Source organism: Sardina pilchardus, chromosome 5, assembly GCF_963854185.1.
Source record: "Sardina pilchardus chromosome 5, fSarPil1.1, whole genome shotgun sequence".
NCBI lineage: Eukaryota > Metazoa > Chordata > Actinopteri > Clupeiformes > Clupeidae > Sardina > Sardina pilchardus.
In genome coordinates, this window is record NC_084998.1 from 24711292 (window position 1) to 24735656 (window position 24365).

At 39.5% G+C, this 24365-nt stretch overlaps 1 protein-coding gene across 2 annotated transcripts in view; it reads left to right on the forward strand.

The window, feature by feature from the left end:
• The first annotated feature begins 710 nt into the window (after positions 1 to 710).
• The window catches only part of LOC134080546 (beta-1,3-glucosyltransferase-like), a 32161-nt gene continuing 8506 nt past the window's right edge, over positions 711 to 24365 (forward strand). The window contains exons 1-9 of one of the 2 annotated variants that reach the window (XM_062537048.1): positions 711 to 862; positions 2123 to 2169; positions 2459 to 2489; positions 13406 to 13515; positions 17197 to 17276; positions 17488 to 17599; positions 17847 to 17983; positions 18123 to 18186; positions 23130 to 23258. In XM_062537048.1, coding sequence (XP_062393032.1) covers positions 799 to 862; positions 2123 to 2169; positions 2459 to 2489; positions 13406 to 13515; positions 17197 to 17276; positions 17488 to 17599; positions 17847 to 17983; positions 18123 to 18186; positions 23130 to 23258 — 774 coding nt within the window. In that variant the 5' untranslated portion in view covers positions 711 to 798. The remainder of the gene's footprint in view (positions 863 to 2122; positions 2170 to 2458; positions 2490 to 13405; positions 13516 to 17196; positions 17277 to 17487; positions 17600 to 17846; positions 17984 to 18122; positions 18187 to 23129; positions 23259 to 24365) is intronic. The other variant, XM_062537049.1, reaches the window with a different exon arrangement.

Below are 24365 nucleotides of genomic sequence, written 5' to 3' on the forward strand. Positions count from 1 at the left end.
CCCTTAATCTAATATATTAATTCAGGGATTCATTGATCAAGGGGTAAAATGAAGGGGAAAATAAACAAAAGTAAGGGGTAAATTTCTTCTGAATCGACCTTAATCTATGCTCATTTCTACTTAAAAACTACTTAATTAAGGGTTTTAAGGTCAAAATGAAGGCATCTAAGGCATTATCATAAGGCACTTATTTATTAGTAGCCTAATCACATTTTTATTTTTAATTCAGCACAGCAGTGGCTTTCTTAACCAGAAAGTATTGGGTAGCCTATATCCCTGGGTCAAATTCAGCTTTTTATTTATTTTTTATTAGTAGGCTAATTCTGCATCTACAATACACGTTTTATAAGAAATCCATGTACAATATTACAGGTGCAAGAAACATTCAGAACAAACAAACAAAAAAGGAAAAACACACAAATATACAGTATAGGGCTTGGAAAGTAAATCAGATTATGTTAGCCTACTCTGTTCCAGAGTTGCATAGCATTCTTAGAACTCATAACTTTCAGGGCTTTTGAGTAAGAAAGGAAATGATTGTGAAACCCATTAAAGGTAGGCTTCACTTTTAAGTATCTACAGTTATGTATGAAAAACATGAACCCTCGAAGAGCATGAGACCACGACCTGCACATTTTGTACTGTCGAAATATCGGCCACTAGAGTGCGCAATCCAAAACAGCACTAGAGAAATTCATCGGTAAAATCCATCTTCTTTCTGGCGGTCATTAAAAATCAACACAGGATATCAAGTGGCTGTGCAACTCTGAAACAACAACTAGCAAACCACATTGCGTTATGACATCTGACTGCTGTTGCACATGGTTTACAAATATATGCTGGAGCTTTCTTCTTTTGCTCGGTAAGTACAACTGGGTTGAATCGCCAAGACTTAATTACGTCATGCCGATATATTTCCAGGAAGCAGTGGGTAATAAAGAAGGATAGCTACAATGTAGCGCTCAGATTCCTCTAGGCTGGCGAATGTAGGTTGCGTATACCACGGACTGGTAAATAGCCGAGAAGACGGGCTGATAAACTTAATTAGTTAACAGTTCTATCTTACCGCTCCACTTTCTTTCCAAGAGGATCTAGCTGTGTAGCCTACAGGCTACAGCAGCAGCCTGTCTGTCTACGTTGAGTTGTGCCACTTCATTCGGTTATGGGGGTCATTTCAATCTGCCTAAAGTAGAGTGTTGTGCAGTGTTTTGATGGATACTATGTTGAAATTCGAGGTAGTCTTGCTTGTTAGCGCTAAGTCAGAATTTGTCTTTTGATCTATTCATTTAAACCCAACCCCAGGCTCTTATACTGTTTCTAGGCGACTGCTGGTCTTAGCCTAACACCGTTTGCAAATCAGACAGACTCATCTAATCATTTTGGGATGATTTCCAAAGATTAGGGACTGAAGCCTTGCCCAGGCCTACCCATTTCAATATAGCCAATCTAAACCTACTGACACGCAGGTTGGCAGGCCAAAATAATAATAATAATAATAATAATAAATTTTATTTGTATTGCACTTTATATTATGGACAATCTCAAAGTGCTACAAAATTATAATGCAAATGGATAACAGATAAAGACAGATAAAAAATAATGCAATTTAAAATAGATTATATACACACACACACACACACGCACACTATATATATATCTATAAAATAATGTGTAAGTCTATCTAAGCTTAAGCTGTGAAACAATGCAAAGGTATTTGAAATAAACATTATTTTTTAAATGAAAATATTATTGGATTAAGACGAATTTAACTGTGGACAGATGGAGCTATTTCTTGCTCGGTATCTATCAGACCACTTTTCTCAAAACACAGAACTTGTGTTGTTGGATTTGTTATGACCAAATAAATCATATACTGTTTCAAGAAGCACTTCATGATACATTCTTTACATGCTATGTATGGTGTAATTAATTGGAGTACGTCATGACACTTTTTAACATAACAAACACTGTCTCAAATCATCGGCAAGGCCTTTCATTTGTATTGATAATGTCGATTGTCAGTGTTGTTTTGCTCCTGACCTACAAGCAGTCCTTTCAAATTTGTCCTAATGCACCTCAACAATGATGGATGACTTTACTCTTTCTCGCATGTCTTTTACAGGTGTACTCTGCTGCACTGACAGTAGTGTAAGAGAAGGTACCGTACAGGTAAGAGTGATTTGAGGACACAGACTTGGCAATCTGAAAAAAGTCTGAAACTTAGACAATCTGTTGTATGTTCAAAGGTGGAGTTCTTTAAGATCATTTTTAAAAGATAAGCCCACTGATAGAAACTACCAATACACTGATGGTATACCAATACAAATACCAGAGTAATGACCAGGTGGCTGAGAAGATTTGATTTCATCACTGCAAAAAACATTACAGGTCACAGTAATCAAATTTGATGTTTGGGGAAAGCGTCTGACATACGGTCCTTTTCTTATTCCATTCTCAGGTGAAGGAGCGTTCTTTGGACAGACAGACAGGTGAGATTACTGGTATTTCACTTGTAGAGTAACATACATAAACAGACAGACAGACAGACACACACACACATACACACACATACTGTAACGAAGGCTTTTTACAATGCTTCCCAACTCAACCTAATGTCAAAGTTCTCTCACTTGAAATGTGTCTTTGTATAAAGGGCAGACAACAGTGTCACACACACACACACACACACACACACACACACACACACACACACACACACACACACACACACACACACACACACACACACAGGTAAGCACAAACACAGAAACAAACACAGGCATGCACACAAACATGCACAAACACACACCTACACGAGTGCACATGCACACACACACACCATTAGATTAGATTAGAGTAGAGTAGATTAGATTAGATTCAACTTTATTGTCATTGTGCAGAGTATAAATACAACAAATTGCAGTTTGCAAGTGTAAAACAGCAGAAAGTGCAATGTCATATGCAATGTCATATTTGGTGTTTATTTAATTCCTATTTTGTAAAACACATTTAAAACATATTTAAAGTATTTAGTTGAGAAGTGTTTGCTGATTGGTATTTGATGTTGGATGATTTTGTTTAGCTCTTTGCCAGCTCAGACAAAAAAAAACAGATCCAAACAGATCTACAAAAAACAGATGGCAGAACTATTTTTCTAAATCTTCATTTGATAGAATAGAATACAATAGAATAGAATATATTTTTATTTAATGTCCCGATGAGGAAATCTGTTTTAGCACAGCATATCCAGTGATCGACAACGTAGATAATTAACTTTAACACGTTTGTTTATTAGTGTGCTTGCAAAAGCACACTATTGTTCTCCGTGCGTTTCATATACTACTACTTATTATTTATCTTAAGTCAAACTTTTGTCTCCCTATCTTGTCCTAGGGATTTAGAGCTAGAGACGCCGTTCCACCTCTCACGCGTCGGTCCTGATGCGAGGATGGTGGCTTGTATACAGCTTTTTGATACGCCTTGTCGTTCTCCCGTTATTCCAGTTTTTCCGGTCGATTTTTTCCCATAGGAATGAATGGAAAAGTGATTTTTGAGCGCTGATGCCCACACATTTGTCCACCTGTAGCCCAAACCGTAAGACATAAAGTCATGAAATTTGGTACGCTGATAGAGGAGACTACCCTGATTGACACCACCAGGTTTCATGCTCGCCACTCTCACGCTCTAGCGCCACCAACTGGTCAAAGTTGGAAAACGCGTTCATGCCCGTAACGTTTGATCCGTATGGCCGATTTTGATAAAACTTATACCGTTGGAATCCTCTGACTCAGCTGATTCCAACGCACTATGTGACGTCATTTTCCGCCATGATGGATTTTCCACCATTTTGAATTTTGTCCAAAGTCAAAGTAAAGCAACTCTGGCCGCATAGTTCCTCCGATCGTCATGAAACTTGGCACGCGTGATCTACAGACCAAGGCGGATCAACCGCCTTGATTTCGCCTTCATACGTCCAAGCGTTCGCCTGTGACAACCAATTAAATTCAGCGAGCGAAGCCGCCAAACAGGAAGTGTGCCTATCTTGGAAATACTGTGACGTATGAAAGCCATATTTGGTGGGATGACTTGAGACCCCATCCAAAGCACCCTCAATAAATTTGGTGTTATTCGGTCTGTCGATGGCTCTATAATTAGCAAAAACGTGTGTGTTGGCGAATGTATACTATTAAGCAGAATAGCTCATCTTAAATTGCTTAGGTCATGCAGAAATGACATTTCAGAGTGATTTAAGATACAATGTTGATATTTTAAAAAAAAATCAAATCGAGGCCATTCTTGTAAAACATATTGGTGTAATTCTCACAGCACTATGGAGTCAATCCATGTATTTTCAGACCTTCATTATGGAATGGTAGTTGACTTCCACTGTTCAATTGGTCATTGGATGACATAGATTGTCCGTAACGGTACAATGTGGGTGTGATTCTAGGATGGTCCGCATCGGGGTGTCTCATCCTGAGGCTGATATATCTAAGCAATGCCATGGCCCCGAGGGGCAAGTACGGACTTACGCGCTGTTAGTTTTATTAGTGTTTTAGTGTTCATTTGGTATATATACTCGACAATCACACGATGTTTCATACTGACGGTGTGTTTTGGATGATTTGTATTGACCTGAGCATTCTGGGTAAACTTCACTCCAAAATTCGGCGAAATACCGGAAGTAGAGCGGTCGCCCTGTCTGAGGATTTTAAGTTTCGTTTTCTGTTGTGATGATGAGCAGACGGCTGTGCACAAAAAACATAGATAATTAATTTACCCTTAGACAATTCCTGCAGTTATCCTGAGTAATCCAGCCCTTTACATTCAGAGATGCGATCATTGACAAAAAGTAAGTTTGATACATACATCGTTAATTCACACTGGTATGCAAGAGGTTTGCTAATACACTTAAACTTGCTCTTGACATGATTTCCATGAAGTAATATGCTGTAAGTGTTCTCTGAAATTATAATACTTCATGTGTTTAGCTTAAGAATCTACTGTTTAGCGTTTCTACTGTAAGGACGTAGACTAGTCTTGCATCTCTGTACTCTTCTTCTGTTGAGGTGTTGTTGCCTAGTGACGCCCTCTCGTGCAGCCTCATGCTAGTTCATTAGAGACGTTATCTAGTAGTACACCACAGTGTTGGTGAAGTTCATGACGTTAGTTTTGAGTGAGTTTACTGCCAATTACCTTAAGTTGAAGTTGTGTGCGTGTATGACAACAAAAGTAAGTGACCGTAACCTTCGGTCATGTGTATTGGGAGTGGGATGTATCTTTCACGTTGATATGCAAGGACTTAGCATGCTAAACGGAGCATTAGCATTAAGGGTTTGAAATGAAGGAAGCCTGTGTTACTTGTGTGAGAAGTTGAGCTTATAGAATGAGAGATAGCGATACAGTTTATTTAATGACCATATTAATGGCAGTTTATTTGGTTCTTTACAGACCACTATACATTATACGTTTATTCATGCTGTTGTATGGTGGAAGAAAACTCAATAAAGAAACTAAGGAGAAACTACTGCTTCACAACCAGTATTCTAACCAAAGATTCTAGCGCTGTATGATCTTTGGTTCTAACTGACGCCATCCAAGCAACACAATCAATCAATCCATACAGTCCTTTAGCCCCATAGACAGTAAAAGATAGCCCTCATTAACAATCTCCGACTGGAGGAAGTTTGTACCTGTGCTGTGCGAGTTAACGCTATTACACAGTACCGTTTACGCCGCTAGATGGCGTTATTGACCACATAATAACTGTAGTCACGAACAAAAAGGTTTCTTTTCTTTCTTGAAGGGGTTAGCGTTGCCATTGCTGTATGTGTGTCCTGGCTTACAATTCAGTTTAATGAGCTTAGTATTCAATGCATATCTGTATGCTGCAGATATATTATCTATAAATAGCCATCTACCTATATTTCTCTGTATGTATGGAATCCTGAATGTCTCTGCTGGAACAATACAAAGTTAAACCCCATCTCTTCTCCGTCCTATATTCTAACCGATATACCATCCAGTATAGTGCCACTACCCTACCTGAATCAGTGCAAACCTATAACCTTCCCAATAATAATAGTAATAATAATTAGGTAAAAATAATAGTTTCTGCTTTAGGGAGAAATCTCAGAATTCCCCTCCAGCTAAGGAAAGTGGGAGCTATGTTTTTAGACTCAGTAGGCAAGCTTATGTGTGGAGACTTAAACTGTGAAGTTTGGCCCACTTATTGTATAGCAGTTAACAATTCTAGGTTCAATGAATTACATCCAACACAAAGTGTTATAGAAAGTATTACTGTGTGTTTCATTTAACTATTGTTCATAGTAAACATTTAATTAATTTAGGCTATGGGTGGTACCGGTGAATTATTACCACACAGTTACTATCTAAAACTAGAAAATGTAATTCCATGGAAGGAATTACCATTGCATGTAAATGCAAAAAGGTTGCTAGCTGTGTAAAACATATTAGGCCTATAGTTAAAAAGACAACTAGGCTAAACTGAAGAATAGATAAATAACAATTACAATTCCAAGTTGGAAAGTCACATTTAAAAAGTGATTTATGAAAATGCATCAAAATTGTGGATATAGGCTATTTTGGAAAATAACTCTTCATTTATTAGAATTTAAAAGACTGAAATGAAGTTGCCAACTTCAAGTTGCAAGAGCTGACTAAGTAGCCTACAGTGAAACGACTGGTAGGATAGCTTACATAGCCTTCATATCTACACTAATGCAGGTTAAAAGTAGGCCTAGGCTGACACCATTGGAATACTGTACGGAATACAATCTCAAACAACGCCAATCAACGATGATGCAGCAACAGGTAGGATATCTAGCAAATGTAACGTTAGCTTACTAGGATAATTTATGTAGACTACACATATTACAGGATGAGCTAGTATGTTCTTCGAAACCGTTTCCAGGTGTGTGAGTGTGATTGTCCTAATAGGAATAAGCGACTGTGAGAAGGCTTGAACCTAAATCAACTAGTAGGCCTGTCTATCAGGTTGGACTTCACTTAAAACGCTGCTCTGTAGAGATGGCTAAAAGCCCTTGTGTAAGCCCTGTTCGCCTTGCAGCCTACCCCGACGTTAAACGTTAGCCTGGAGCAAGTTTGGTTGTCGTTAACTAAATACAGTGTTTACTTTGACGTTAGGTTAGATTGTCTTTAGCTGTTGATAACGTTACCGAGAGCAAACCGGTTAGGCTACTGTAACGATATAAACAAATCAAGTAAGGAGTAGCCTAAGAGACAAGACGATAACGTCCTGGTTTACAGCAGCTGCAGCTGTTACAGCTTAATGAGTAGACGTAACGTAACATTCACGTAGCCTGGTTCAGCGCATCGGCGGTGGCATGGCTTTGGATCAGAGATCCTTGATTACTGACAGCTGCGCACTGACGTAACAATTAATCTTTGCCGCCAAAGGGTCTCAATGTAAACTCTATGGGAATTTTAATTTCTTTTATCGTAAATATCTCAAAAAGTATAAAGTTCACACATTTGAAAAATACATAGAACAAATCTCCGTTACAAGTCCTGTGTAGGAGTGCTTGAATGACGTCAGACGGCTCAGTGGTTTTAGAGCCTTTGATAGTTGATTTTGGTCGGAAGCAGAATAATAATTATAACGATAATAAGAAGAACAGGGATAACAGTACATTGCATTTACATGCAATGTAACTACGTAATCCTTAATTGAGATTTCATTGAAAGTGATAGGTTGAACTTTTAAAAAGGGGTTTTAAAAACTGTTTTTGTACTTTCATTTTATTATGTCATAGCCTACTGAACTGAATTCTAAGAGTTAAAAACAAAGGATAAAATAAATGTTTTGTGATGCTTGCATTGCATAGTATTTCATTTAGGATAAGCTATATTAAAGCAGTTAGAAGTAACAGTAGTCACTTGACATTTCTGAGGATTTGCATATTTCCACCAGGGCAGTGGTAAAGACATTCTTCAGTGGAGGCACCACACAGTTAATCACGCTATCAACATCTTCTTACCTTTTCTTCTGTTATTACTATTCTTTAACTTTATGGTAGACAGTGAGTCCAGCAAATTGAGAACCTAGGATCCTGTTTATGTTTATGAATGTGACTATGTGTATAGTAGCCTATATGTTGAGACATAAGGGTGGAAAAATAGGTTACATTTATATAATGCAAATGATTAAGTTAACAATGTCATTGAATATGTTGTACAAACAAGAAGAGCGAAATGGTAAACTTTTAAGAAATCATCATCCACATCATAGTTTGATGCTGTGTGGGGTTATGGACTTGACAGTTTTTCATGGAATTGCTCATACAGTATATACATATATATATATATATGTATATGTGTGTGTGTGTGTGTGTGTGTGTGTGTCTGTGTGTGTGTGTGTGTGTGTGTGCCTTGTTGCCGGTGTACAGTATTTCTGAATCTGAATATGGACAGGAAATGGCATAGCTTTTATCACATGCAACCAATCCAAAATCGATTTCATATTAGGGATGTTAACCGGTGACTGTTTGACCGATGGTTGACCGTATCCACGTTAACCGACCAAAGTTGTCGCTAGTCGGTTAACAAAAAAAAAAGAGAGGCATCTTTAAATTAGCCTAAAGACAGTGGACTAAACGTTACTACAGCTAGCCATCTCATTCCAAGAAGATCTTTTTTTCGTGAAGTTAACAAATTATCCCTCACACTCAATTTTTCATAACTCGCCTGCTTGTAGGCTAGGCTACGTAATAAACCAATAAAAACATTTGGCACGAGGTCACAGCGGTGGCCGGTGCGTCTTTTGCAATCTGGAAGTGCGCTGTTTTATCCATTGGTTTTATCGTGTTGCAGTCTAGGCAACTTTCCGCATAAGATGGGCTTAGGTTTGGAAAGACATTACATCTACATTTCAGGAAGGGTCATCAATGGTAACAGATAAGGTAATGATCATCTTTCGTTATTATTGTTAGCACTTCCTCAAACTAAACAGGCGCTGTAGGGGATTTAAAAAAGTGACGTGAGTGAAAGGGCGGCGCCGGGGCTGTGTGTAGCCTATGAGCGGGGGACAGAGAGATGAGAGTTGGGAAATTGCGTGGCTGTTATTTCAAATAGCATAATTTATTTTAAACGAACCGGTTAACCGGTTTCAACCGGCTAATGAGCCTCGGTGGTCGGTCAAGAAAATTTGTAGTTTTCGCCATCCCTATTTCATATTCAGACACGTTAACCAGTAACAGCCTGGTTGCTTTGACATATCAACACCAAATTTGATCCTATTACACCATTTGAACAGGTGAGTCGTCCTATTTATTCTACCATCAATTTGAGGCTATAACACATTGCAACTTACTCAACAGTGAGTAAACAGCAGATGTTCCCGCAATACTCCTAACATTACTCGTATTTGTTCTAGAAACATGCCTAGTTCCTTAGGCTCCTTCCTTCTTTCACTGGTTACGTGTTTCATGCTGGCTACACGTGAACAACTCATACATAATTCAACACAAGGTCTACAGACCTTAGAGGTGTACATTTCATTTCCATACATCAAAGCATTCGCCCATGGCAGCCAATCAAATTCGATGGCGAAGCCTCCAAACAGGAAGTGAGGTCAAATCTCGGAAACGCTTTGAGGTGTCAAGACCATATTTGGTGGGACGATTTTGGACACAATCCAAAGTAGCCTTAGTAAATTTGGTGTAATTTGGCCACTAGGGGGCGTCGCAATTAGCAAAAATGCATTTTGTCTCATATCTCTTTACATCTTTGGGATGACATCCACATTTTTACATTGGAGGTGCTCTGGGACATACCACTGATGAACCTAGGCAACCCGTCACGTCAGTGTAAGAATTTGGCAATCGAGGGTAACGCCGCCAAACTCGAAGCAGCTTTGCGTCTTGGCCAAACTTTAGCGTTTTGACCTGAGGGCGAGCGGTCGCGTCTCCTGCCGGAGCGCTTTCGCGGCGCGTCGGAGCAAGCACACTTCGCACTTTCCCACCGGGAAATGCATTCTAGTTTATATAAACATTTTATCCAAATACAAAGAAACTTGATGTGAGAGCATGGTCTTTGTGCTTCTATGTCCTTCAATTTTGAGTAAGCTGTTTGATGGATGGTTTTACTGATGCATGTGTGCTAATTTAACAACTTGAGCCTGTTTCTGTTAATCTAGATGCCACCCTTGAATTAATCAGTGCCCCACTAGGGCCACCCTTGTTAAAAATCTCTAGAATTGCCACTGAATAGGATAAGAGATATAGTGCAGGGTAGACATTAGTATACAGTTAGTTTGCAGAAATTTGTTTAGAATAGTGTAGATTAAATATAAATATGTGCAGTGTATTAGCAGTTACCTTATACTAAGAGCAGAAGAAATATGCAGTATGAACAATGTATGAGCAGCATGTTCAGCTATATGCAATGTAGTAGCAGTGACATTATAATAGTAGTAAGAATAATATCGATATATGCAGTGTATGTCGGTGCATAACAGAGAAGTAAGAATAATATTATTCTATAGTGTATGTGACCCTGCAGGGCGGTGAACTAGTCGCTTTGCGCATGGTGCTCTTTTGAGAAAAGACTTCAGCTCACCTGAACTTATAGGCACCTGTAGGTAACTTTTTCATGCCTGAAGAAGACCCTGGTGGGTCGAAATGTTGCGTGTTTAAAACAAACCTGGTCGGTGTGGAGTCTCCAGTGTGCGGACATCTACTTTCTTTATCACTATTTTGAGAAAACTCACGATAAACAAACGCACAGGTTAACATGTCGAATTTCACATTTTCGCATAATTCGACAGTATGCCGTCTACACTTTCATATTGTGAACAAATTTCACTGAAAAACTGCGAGAAAGTGACTGGTTTCGCCTTGTAGGGTCACGTACTGTATGTGCAGGATGAATAGTACGTAGAGCAGTGCAATATGGATATAAGTGTAATTACGTGATGAACATTTGTAAATAAATACACAGGCACAGGCAAGTACAGTGAGGAGAAAATGTATTTGATACCATGCTAAAGTTGCCTAAAAAGAGGAATATAAAATCGTCATTTGACAATTGATCTTAATGTCTTAATTCAAAAATTGAGTAAAAATAAAACCGCTAAGTACGCCAATTTTCTTTGTGATGGAAGAATGTTTCGTAAATAAATAAATGTTCTTCCTAAATGCTAGGGGGAAGTAAGTATTTGACCCCCAATGTAACCCTATGGGAATTCAACACATAGGGTTAACATAGGGGCGGGCAGATTTTTATTTTTTAAGGCCAGCTATTTTATGGATTCAGGATATTATGCATCCTGATAAAGTTCCCTTGGCCGTTGGAATTAAGATAGCCCCACATCATTACATACCCTTTACCATAGCTAGAGATTGGCATGGTGCTTTTTCCAGTAGGCCTATTAGCCTGTTTGATGCTCATTGAGCTCAATGCAAATCAAACAGGCTAATAGGCCTACTGGAAAAAGCACCATGCCAATCTCTAGCTATGGTGAAGGGTATGTGATGATGTGGGGCTATTTTAATTTCAAAGGCCAAGGGAAATTTATCGGGATGCATAATATCCTAGATCCATGAAATAGCTGGCCTTTAAAAATAAAAATCTGCCTGCCCCTATGTTAACCCTATGTGTTAAATTCCCATAGGGTTACATAGGGGGTCAAATACTTCCTTCCCCTAGCATTTAAGGAAAACATTTATCTATTTACGATACATTCTTCAATCACAAAGAAAATTGGTGTCCTTGGCGGTTTGATTTGTACTAATTTTTTGAGTTAAGGCATTAAGATCAATTGTCAAATGATGATTTTATATTCCTGTTTTAGCAGGGTATCAAATACATGTGCTCCTCACTGTATGTATGGGCGCGGGGGCTCTTTGTTGTCATGGTTGCCATGGATACCTCAACAGGCACAGACAAGGAGGCATCGGGTGAGAGCAGGGGTTGGGGGCTTGGTTGTCCCCGGGATTCAGAGCTAGAGTTCAATAGGTTGACAGCCGCAGGAAAGAAGCTACTTCTGAAACTGCTGGTCCGGGTGCAGAGAGAATTGCAGCATCTACCTGAGGAGAGTGGGGTGAACAGTCTGTGGTGGGGGTAGGAACAGTTCGATGATGACTTTGAGGTCAAATAAAGTCTCTACTCCTGTAAAGTTACATTATATCAAATCCATAAAAAATTCACATTCATAACACACCATTGAAGTTTTTAAAAGTAAAATAAAATAGGTTCATTCCACTTTATTTTGATATAAATAAGCTTTGCACAGACGCTTTGGACATTGCCTTATCAACACTGTATGTGTAGCATAAACATTTCTTAAAAAACATTATAGATGTGACATGGCCATGGAACTTGCTGACTTATAAACAGCCTTACAAATTTAAGGAGCTGATCAAGCTGAGCATACACATTGCTCTACCATTCCCTTGTCAATCTGGAATTTGTGAAGCGATAACAATTTCTTGGAACCTTGAGTTCATTTATCCCCTTTGAAAATATGTAAAAATGTTGTTTCTCTATGGTTGCATGGCACGCCATATCTATGATGTTAAAAGAGTGTAATTTTCCATCAAACTCTTCATCCATGGTAGGATGACCTTTGCATGGAATTGCCCTACAGGCTACGGTCTGTAAAAAGTAATTTCAAATAATGTTTCAAATGCATTGCCATGCAAAAAGCAAGCATTTCCACCTCTCCCTATACCCCGTTGTATCTGTTTCTGTCTTTAAAAGTTTTTTTCATATGTTAATGTTTCTTCTACTCTGCCCTGTTCATATCTGTGACTCACCCATGGTAGAATATTCACAGTGGATAGAGGGCACTGATGAAGCATCTCTCTTGGTCCCACAACTTCTCTGTGGAGTGGGGGGCAGTGGCTCAGGAGGAAGTCAGTCCAGTAACTGAAAGGTTTCTCGTTCGAGCCCAACTTCTCCTGACCCTGTCGAAGTGTCCTTGAGCAAGACACCTAACCCCAGTGCTCCCGATGAGCAAGTTGGCGCCTTGCATGGCGGCCTCCGCCATCGGTGTGTGAATGGGTGAATGTTACTGTAGGTATGATATGTAAAGCATTTTGGGTGCTCGCAGAAGCCGATAAAAGCGCTATATAAATGCAGTCCATTTACCATTTATTACTCCGCCAAGGAGGTTCTGTTTTCATCGGAGTTTGTTGGTTTGTTTGTCTGTCTGTTTGTTCGCAAGATATTCAAAAAGTTCTGGATGGAACTCGATGACATTTTCAGGGAAGGTCTGAAATGACCTGAAATGAAGAAATGATTACATTTTGGGAGTGATCTGTATCACTGTCTGGATGCAGGAGGCGGTTATGTGGTTGCTTGGTGGAGGTTTGTGCTGTCTGAGTGCTTTTCTAGTTGATAATTCCTATTATTATTTGTTTAGAGTTGAACCAGGTGGTGTTTGTCATCCAGAGTCAGAGGAGCGCTCACCACACCCGCTGGGCGGAGCAGCATCGTCAGGACCTTCTCCATCAGGCCACCAGCCTCCACCAGGTACTCCTGCCTCCACCCTTCACCCCCTCATCCTGTGCTTCATATGTCCCGTCATGTGGTATTTGCCAGAGCATTTGAGAAGGAGTGAAAAGTTGGACGAATAAAGGTTATTATACTGTGTAGTAAATAGAGCCTGACCGACATGGGGTTTCTTCACAGTAGGTAAGGTGTGTTTTGGGTGGTGTACTGTGTTTGCATTTCGCCAAACATAGCACTTGGAGTTCAATGCAAAAACATATCTGGAATATTCTGCTACCATGTGGAAAAAGGTGAAATGAGACTAAGATTTAACTTTTTGGAGACTATGATTGAACTTTTTGGACTGAACTCCAGGCGCTAACCAAACACAGTACATCACCCAAAACACACCATACCCACTGTGAAGCAGGGTGGGGGCAACATTATGTTGCGGGGATGTTTCTCTTCAGCGGGGACTGGGCAATTGGTCAGGATAGAAGGGAAAATGGATGCTGCCAAGTACACCCAACGTCCATTGCCGTTCCCGACAGAATTTAACTGAATTTCTTGCAAGTTTTCTGCAAGGAAGATTGGGCAAATATTCCCCAATTTAGGCGTGCAAAGCTAATAGAGACATATCCAAACAGATTGATGGCTGTAATGAAAGCAAAAGGAAGCTCTACAAAGTATTCAATCTGGGGTATGATGACTTTTCCATAACCCTGTTATTCTAGTTTTTCAATTTTTATTAATTTTCAGAACTGTCTGTTTTTCATTATTTGTATGTTGTACAGCTCAATTTGTAAATTAAAGTGGAAAAATATATATTTTAAAATGGCCTTTGATTTCAGGCTGTAAGACAAAAAAAGTAACTATTTCGAAGGCGTATGATTACTCTCTATAAGCACTGTACTATGTGTGTGTGTGTGTGTGTGTGTGTGTGTGTGTGTGTGTGTGTGTGTGTGTGTGTGTTTTGCAGTTCTGAACATGTCAGTCAAAGATACCTGCAGAGCCTCAATTTTGCTTTGCACTGACTATACCATAAATGAGTGGCTGTGGGATGGGATGAGATGGCCTCTTGAGCCCAACATACAACAAATGTGGTCCTCCTTAGTCCTTCGGTTCTCAAAATATTCACAGGAAACTGAGTCTGGCCTACCCTCCTTTGCTGCTGAAGGAAAAATTAAGAAATAATTGTTGCTTCTCTCCCGGGCTGTGACTCAGATGGTTCTGTCTGAATTGTCACGACTTGAGAATAACCGGTGTTGATTGGCTTGGTTAAATGGAACGATGACACGTTGAGCATGTGTCAAATACAACTGGTTGAACCGTGGTTGACCAGACTCCAGAAAACAGGTGTTTAACAACGTCTCAAATTACAGAATTAGATGAACGAGAACTAGAACTAGAAGTTGAATTTAAAACCGTCGTTGAAGTTAAGAAAGAATCAATCTATTGTGCGACCTCATGCTAATTGCTTGTGCAGAAGAGTTGCAGAACTGTGATAGTGACCATGTTGATCCTGTAGTGTCTCATATTTGAGAAGGTGGTGGCTATCAGTATCAAAGCAGCCACAGGGTGAATAGACCATGGCAGGGCCACCCACGGTGCCACCACCACTTCCTGGATTGACAAACGAAGCACAGGATTACGTTCATTTCAAAGGTTATTTCTGGTGCCCTTATGTGACCAATTTTCTCTTTTTGACTGGAGCACTGTGTGTGTGTGTGTGTGTGTGTGTGTGTGTGTGTGTGTGTGTGTGTGTGTGTGTGTGTGTGTGTGTGTGTGTGTGTGTGTGTGTGTGTGTGTGTGTGTGTGTGTGTGTGTGTGTGTGTGCACACCCTTTGATTACCTGACGTCATGACCTGCTGTCCCTGACACCTTGCTCTGCAGGTGTCGTCTGGGTTGCGTTAACACACAGGGTAGAGTGATTTTATCAATACGTACACAGTCTGCTTACTTTCTAAACATATACTGTATGCCCTGTCAAATGTAGTTCCAGGTTGCTTTCTTGTTTACACTGTCAATCGTGAAACAGTGTGCAGCTTACAGTAAACAAAAGACACATCCAAGAGCACAAAATTCTGTCTCCGCAAACAAAGATTGTCTTCATCTGGCTTTCCATACAGCTCAAGTGCATATTTTATGCACATTCAAGAAAATTTGATCACACATCAGCTTTGTAAGCTGAATAGAGCAATGGACATTTTCCTAATTATTAAAATAGGAGTTTGAACAGTGTGGGGATTAAACCTAAAATTGTCAGGGCAACTTGAATGGAAGCACCTGTTAAAATAATGACAAATGGCGTGTTTTGCAAATAAACCTGTTGCCATCAATCGTATCACAGTATACCCTATGTTAATAGCCACATTTTCCAACCCCACCGGTTTTTAGTTACATTCAATTATTTTCATCGTCAGGATTTCTTATTCTGGTCACAATGCTCATAACAATGAATTGAAACCCAGCTATTGATACGAAATGGTATGGGAGGCAACCCATTTTAGGACATTGTGCAATAAAGCATTGTGATGTGTTACTTTTTGATTTTGCTTGTTGAATCAGTGGTTATAGAAGGGATAATTCAATTCACAGTTGTGCTAATTTAACTTGTTGAAAATGCTTATCAGCAATAAGCTAAACATTGACAAAAATCAGAGGATTTGTGGAACAGTATGTAATGGAGCAAGTGTATTGGTCCAAAAACATGCCATATCCACTCTGCATCAGACTCAAACTGTACAGCTGATTCTCTTCAGGGTTCTCTGTCTGTCCATTGGGATCATTGCAGATTCATATTATGCCGGCTATTGTGCCTAATTTCATCTAGCCAATATTTTTCCCAGCGTTGACATCTGCTTTTGGGGAGGTCCTCAGGGGCCGGATGTATTTGTTTAGTGCAATTGAGTCCAGTCTGCAAACAAAAAAAAATGCAGTTTGAAGTCATTTACAGCAAAAGCAGGTCCACACACATTGCTTCCTGACTGCCAGTGCTATTTATTGTCAGTTTGTAAAGTTTAGGCAAAGTAGGAGGTAACATTATGAATCCCTGAACAATGTGATTGATCAGGCTGGATCATTGTGATTTCAAAGTTAGCACACACTTTGAGATAAGATGTGAGACCAGGCTGGGGCAGAGTTGCCCAGACATCAATATATTTGGCAGGTAACTCACTGCTGTTAGTATTGCATCATGGAGAGCAAATGAATACAGCTAACGCTTACTTGTGGTGTTGAGAGCATTACAATGTTCTCCCTCCTACACAGCTTCTTGCATCCAAAACTCTTTAAAAATCACAGCTTGTATTGTCTTTTGAGATGCCATTTAGGGCATACTCACACTATGCCATCCGTACCGTACCCGAGTACATTTGACCCCCAAAGTCCGGTTTGTTTGGTCAGTGTGATTGCTCCATACTGTACCCGGGCATGATGTGCTTATCCATGCCTGGATCCGCTTGAGGAAGTGGACTCTGGCACGGTACTTTTGGGCATATGATCGCACCTTGAACTTCTTGAATTTTCCCTTGGGGATCAATAAAGTATCTATCTATCTATCACCTATGCAAAGATTCTAGAGCCCAGCAGCTCAACCGTGCCTGGGTACAGTCTGATAGTATGCAGTGTGAGCTCCAAAAACGGCAAAAAACTGTACTCCGGAACAGTAAAAGTGAACCATGCCAAAAGTGTGAGTATGCCATTAATCTTCTCTTTGTTTAGCAGGATCCTCCTGTTGTGCTGTTGCTTCACAATCTCTCTGACTATGAAGGGAATTGGAGCATACTACCCATCCTGCCTTAGTGAGTACAGGCCTTTGGCCTCCTCCGTCATGTGAACCATACTTTTTCAATAATAGTTAAATACAAGCTTGGCCAGTAGAACAGAAACAGATGTACCAATTTATCAATCAATCACACAACAGGCGTAACACTGCTTTGAGTTTGTTAGTTTTCACATTTCATGTCCTACATTTTATTAATAAATTTGTACTCTGTACATTTCCTCGTCCAGCCTTTCTGTTACTTTTGGGAAAAACTGCTCGTGGATCTTTTTCATTGAGGAGGTGACTGTGGTGAAAATCCCAAGGCTTCTGCAAGTCCTCAGCCGTTTTGATGCTGGTAAGGTGAGGTATGCTCATTTATGGCACACTGTAACGCACATGTCTGATTTGCTTGTGGTCTGACAAAGTCTGAAACTGCTGCAGCAAGTTTAAACATTCACTTTCTTCCATTCATTTGATTAGCAGTTGAGCTCAAATGGTAATGATCTCTCTCCAGAATTCGGTGACTCTTCAAGGCACCAGGAGTTACAGTATGCTAGTGTTGCTAACCAAATTTCCCATGCCCTTCTTTCTGCCTTGTGATATCCAGGAATGGTTTCTTGGTAGTCCTCTCCATGACGATGAGTCAACGATTATACACCACTATGCTTTTTTCGACGACCCCTCCTCCTTTAAGTACCCAGACTTTGCTGCTGGTTGGGGCCTCAGCTGTTCACTGCTTAACAGGTTTGCGCAAAAAGGCTTTTGGGTTGATTATCGTTGTGATAAGAGAAAAAGATTCTAATCTGTGATTGCTGTTTGTACTCTCCTCTTCTGTCGTCCTCTCCATCTTCTGTCACATAACAGTTGTTTTTTCTCCTTTCAGGTTGGCTGAGCGAGTCAACAGTGAGTCACCCAAGTCAGACTTCACCATCGACCTCAAACATGAGGTGGGTGTGCCACAGATATGTCCACCCCTGCCAGGGGTTGTCTAACTCCTATAAGCGTCTTCTTATACACTTAGGAACACAATTATTCATACCCCAGGCAAATATTGATTTAATATTGATTTTCCCTTGACCAATATGTTTGTTCTGACCAAACATGACACTGCCACATGGCTAAATGTTGCAAAAACAATTAGGTAGATACATCATGAAATATTTTTTTTTTAAAACGTTTTTAAGTTTTTCATCTTTTAACATTTTTTTTTTTTAATGAAAAATGGCATGTCCAAAATTATTCATGTCCTAACAGTCGAGTGTCCTGAATATGAGACAGTTACCGTTTTCTTTTTTTTTTCAGTTAGAGTTCTGGGTAACCAAATGTCCTTTTTGGAATCTCCAAATAGACACTGAGCAAAATGCATGTATTTGCCCTCTCAGATATGGGTCCCAAACAGTCATACTTCATCCTACAGTGATCTACTTTGAGATACAGATTCACAAGACCTGGTAGGGGCCCTCAGGTGTGTTTCCAAGACAAAATAAGTAATTAAGGGGGTAGAATATAGTCACTTACAGAGATGTGCATAACTGCCTACAAAAATATCATTCTACCCTTTGCCACTCTCTGACAGATCATCACACAGTCAATCTATTGGTACTGTACCACAGCTTTCAAAAGAGGTCAAGCACTTGACTATTCTAAGTATGTGTAAACAGGGCCATTGTCAGTAGGAGGTGTGCAATTTTGAGCAAAAATTTAAAGATTCCAGACCTCAATCGGTCAAAAAAAAAAAAAATGAGCACAAGGCCAGAGTGATGGCAAATAATTGTTCCTGCCTCAAATCCCAGATTGCTGCCAAGATGATGCATTCTAGAATCATTGTGGAGACCTGGAGAGGCTTGATAGGATTATAAGAACCATTTTGAGAGCTGTGAATGCAAATGATCAATGTTTCCATTGATCATTTAAAAAGGGTATGAATAATTTTGCACATGCCATTTTCCATAAAAATGTAAAAAAAATAAATAAATAAAAACACTTATTTTTTTATTCCATATTTCTCCCACATTGTCTAGCAACCTTTTGACATGTGGCTGTGTCATTTTCAGCCAGAACAAACAAATTGGTTAAGAGAAAATCAACATTAAACCAATATTTGCCAGAGGTTCAGTATGAATCATTGTGTTCCTAACTGTATATAAAAGTGTGTTTTGTGGAAGAGTATGGGCATGGGAGTGCATGTGCGCCAGCATATCAAGGTTCTGGGAAACTAGGGAGTGTCTGCTCTATTAAGATATGTGCCCTTTTGTGATCACTTCAAAAGGCATAATCCATCAAATGTAATGCAGTTTCCCCGAATGGGATGATCAGATTTTGCATATCGACCAGTCATTCTGCTTAACCAGATCACACTGTGTGCAGTTGTGCTAATTTACGCAGTTTACACACCCTGGTGGAATTTGTGAAATGTGTACCATTCTTTTAAGAAAACATGAGTGCAAGCAAAACTAGGTTCCTCAAGAACTTATATGATAGTTTGTCTCCCTTTATTCTCAAGATGATACATACCTCAATAGAAACAGGCATATTTCCAACTGCTTTTAAAACTGCTGTTGTGAAACCTTTACTTAAAAAGTAAAATCTTGACCATACTACCCGGAGTAATTACAGGCCTATATCAGACCTACCATTCCTGAGCAAAGTACTTGAAAAAGTTGTTTGTAAATAAACTTAATACCTTCCTCAATAAAAGCAGTATTCTTGAAAAATTCCTATCAGGTTTTAGATTAAATCACAGCAGAGAAATGTCCTTAGCAAAATTGCTAATTATCTCAGACTTGCTACCGAGTCTCAATCCTTATGCTACTAGATTTGTGTGCAGCATTCAACATCATTGATCATAACATTTTAATTCACCACCTTGCGAGGTGGGTTGGTAAACTGGTTTCAAACCTACATTACTGGCAGAGGATTTTTATGTCAATCTAGAGGGATCATGTATCTGTAAAACATGATTGCCTTTCGGTGTGGTCGAAGGGAGTTGTCTTCGTTCTCTGCTTTTTCCCTATGTACAGTACGTAGGAAACATCATAGGTCAGCATAATGTAAACTTCCATAGATAATGCAGATGACGCTGAAGTATACAGTTCTGTGGAGCCAACAAACCCAGATTTCCTTTGCTCCCTTTTCACATACTTAGCCTCCATTAATCAGTTGATAAGCAACATTGTTTTAAAGCTAAATGATAAAACAGAGATACTTTTGAAGGACCAAAATCAAAGCGAGACAGTGTTCTTAGTCATCTTGGGAACCTGGCATACCAAGTCAAATTCAAAGTAACAAGCCTAGGTGTCATCTTAGATACAGTACAGAGTTAAGCTTCAAGCCCCATATCAGTAAAGTTACCCCAAAATCTTATTTCCACCTGAGAAACATTGCCAAAGTGTGGCCTTTTTTGACACAACAAGATGCAGATAAATTAATCCATGCCTTTATCACCAGTAGATTAGACTACTGCAATGCACTTTTACTGCTCTCCAAAAAAAGCATATGTTAGCCCTGGGTTAGCTGAATTGCACTGACTCCCCGTTTCCTATAGAATTGATTCTAAGTTTCTGTTAATGATTTACAAAGCTCTAAATGGCATACACCTTCACATATATCTGAGCTTTCAATAAGTTATTAACCATAAAGGAACCTTTGATCTTCCAGTGCTAATCTTTTAAGCGTGCCCAAAGTGCTCCACAAGCATAGTGAAGAAGCTGCTTTTTAGCCATTATGCATCGAAGCTATGGAACACCCTGCTTTTGTACATCAAACAGACAAATTCTGTAAACATCTTCAAATAAGACCTGAAAACATACCTGTATATGAGAGCTTTTAATTCATTCACTTTTATCTTGTAACCTATTTTTTCACATTCACATGGGGCTTTGGGTTGCACTCAGTGCACGTTAAATGCGCTATATAAATTAAAAATACTTTACTTTACCTGTACATTAATTCACATTCTACTGCTGCTATTTACTAGCCTGGTCCTACCATTCTCTCGTACAATCATAATGTACAGAGAGTCTGGGTCTGCGATATATTTGCAGGTTTTTCTCAAGACAAAAATGTGCAGGTCCAATCAGCGAACAGAGGGAGTAGCTGAGAACGATAACGTTGAGGTTGTGCGCTAGTTTGGGCATGTCAGGTCACGACCAAACGCTAGCGATTGATTATGGCAGATCCAATAGTTTTAAACATCAACAGAGTACCCGCATAGACTGTATATATATATATATAAATAAAATAGGACATTCATCAAGCAATAAAGCAAGTAATGAGATGATCCCATTCAAACGTTTGCGTACACTTACAGTAGTTCATAATACTGTGTATTGTCCCCTTTAGCGGTCTTTTGTAATAGTTATGGATGAGTTTATGGATGACCTTTATTTTCTCAGATGGGTAGAGTCTTCTTTTTTTCCTTTCAGAAAGCCCCCAGGTCCTGTAAATTCTTGCGTGAACTACACACTTGAGACCTCTGCAAAGTGTCTCAATGGTACTGAGGTCAAGAGACCGTCATTGCCACTCCAGACACTTATTTCAGCTGTAGCTACTGAAGGGGTTGATTTGTTTGCGCTTGTGATCATTCACAGTCCAAGTGTGTCCCCTGCCCAGCTTCCAACATTTTCTGATAACATGCTGTCTTCATCTTACCATCAATTTTGACATTCCCTGTGGCTTTGCAGAGGCGATTTGCAGGCCCATTTGGTGATTTCAGTCATCATCATTATTATTTAAAAAAGGGCACACAGGATTATATGATGATATGCTTTACCTGATCACTATCCCTAAATACTGCATGATCAGTAATAATTTCCAAACATTGGCCATATCTCATAAATTCTGCCGGGTTATGTAAACGTGTACAGCTGTTCATTTTGAGATGATAGCCTACTTTCATACCTAGTTGTACAATATTACAACATTATGCTCTGATCGGTTCTGTCTCAGGTGAATGAAAATATCACATCAGATTTTGGGTAACAATCAGTTCAGCCTGAGACCTGAGAGAGCCATTTATCCATACACCATTGGTCATCATCTGTACATTGAGGGAAATCTGTTTCTCAAGCTAGTGCTTCTGTTGGTATGTTTGTACTACACTCACCCAACCATATTGGCAATGCATTCTGGGAAACATTACACCCCTCACTTTGTTAGCTTATGTTGACATTCTGTAATTTGTCCCAGTGTGTCAGTATGGGTTAGCAGTGTTCTGTCTCTGAAAAGTTATTTTTAGCCTGCCCTGAAGCAGTGGCTTGTCTATTACAAACAACTAAATTATAGAAGTTAAGCATTTAATTTTGTTTTAGTCGACATAATAGCCCCAGTTTATAACAATAGCCCACAGTATAAACAAGGCTAATGAATGATGTGGTCTTATCCTTTTGGACTTGAGAGTTTTTGGTGGACCACTGCAACCTCAGGTCATTTTAGGTAATTCAAGGAAGGAATGTGTCTGAAATTCTTGAAATTCTTGCGCTTGCTTTTCTGAAAAATCAAGACAACCTGTCCCTCAACGCTAAGATGGACACTAACACTACAATTTAGTCACACCATACATGCTCAAAAACAAAGCAAACAGAGCGGTGAAAACACAACCTTTCTCTGCCGGCCGTTTATCTACACCTCCTCAGGTGCAGGGCAGTTAGCCAGACTAGACCAAAGTGCCAGCCAAAGGGTGTTGCACTGCCATTTCTAGGCCAACAGGGATGAGCATGAAAACAATGTAGACGAGTCTCTCGTCTGGTCTGTCTTCCAGTCTTATTCAAAGACTCCTCCAGAGTTTCACTCCAAAACCTTCATATGACCTTCGTTTTTTTTTCTCAGCAGATTTGCTATTTATGTGACGTTGTTTTGGTTATGCTCTGCTTTTTTTACATGACTTGTTTAGATTGCCCTCTACATTTGGCATGAGGGAAGAGGCCCCACCCTGACCCCAGTCCCAGAGTTCTGCGCTGAAGGGCTGGAGTCTGATGGTAGCGATCACTGTGCCACTGTTGTCGACAAACTGCCTACTTGCGTATGTATTTTTTTTTATATCCTCCTGATAATGAACATTTTAGGTATCTCTTTATTAGTGATGAGATAGATAGATAGATAAATAGATACATACATACATACATACTGTATTGATCCCCAAGGGGAAATTCAAGATAAAGATTAGTGGCATTAGTGGATTAGTGCTTGTATGAATGGAGTTTGAAATGTTGGGGTTATTTACAGTGCATGTAGATTTTCTTTCATTTTCGAAGTTATATTTCAAGGTACTTATATTTTAAACCTCTAAGTCAACAACAAGTCTACTTTGTCATTTATGATGGGTTTTTTTTAAGAAAAGAAAAGGCAAGCCATTGTATACTGTTATATTTATCTTAGTATAGGCACACAGGTTCTGATTTTCACCCTTACTTGTGAAGGTCACAAACTAACAGTAATAAGCATTTGTCTTCATGGATCTCACACTCCGACTCTGCTTTTCAGTCATGAATCGCCTTGCCTCTTGCATGCACTCATTTGAAATGGCAGGTGTGTGTTTTGCTGGGAAAAGTGGGAGAGGGTGTCTGATTCTTTAATATCCTGCCAAGATTAATTTATGTCTCAGTGCATCAAGTGAGCTGCCATCGAAACTTTGACACAATTAGTTTAATTAAGCCCCCTAATGAGCTCAATTGCATGTGTTCACAGACCAGGGAAGAATGCACACACCTGTCCACTTGTTTTTGCACACTAACAAACATTTCCAATCATGTAAAGTTTGGCAGATGCCTTTTTGCTGTCATTTAAGATTACGTTGAAGTTTGTGTACAAAGAAAGTGAAATTTGATTTTGTCTTCGTCCCTATTTTATTTGCTTAGCCTTTTCAAAGGACAGACTGGTACCCATAATCCCTTGCTCAGTATTCCCGCTTGCACTTGTGCTGGTATTTGCCTGGTATGCCTGGCACGCCTGGCATGTAATTCTCTGAAGAGAGTCCTTTACAATTTTTATAGAGAGAGAGAGATGCCGCACACTCCGAGTTATAAGTTATTTTTTTTAACGAAGCGGTAATGTTTCTTGCGATCTGAAGAAGGCCAAAGGCCGAAACGTTACCGCTTTATTAAAAAAACTAACTTAGAACTCCGAGTGT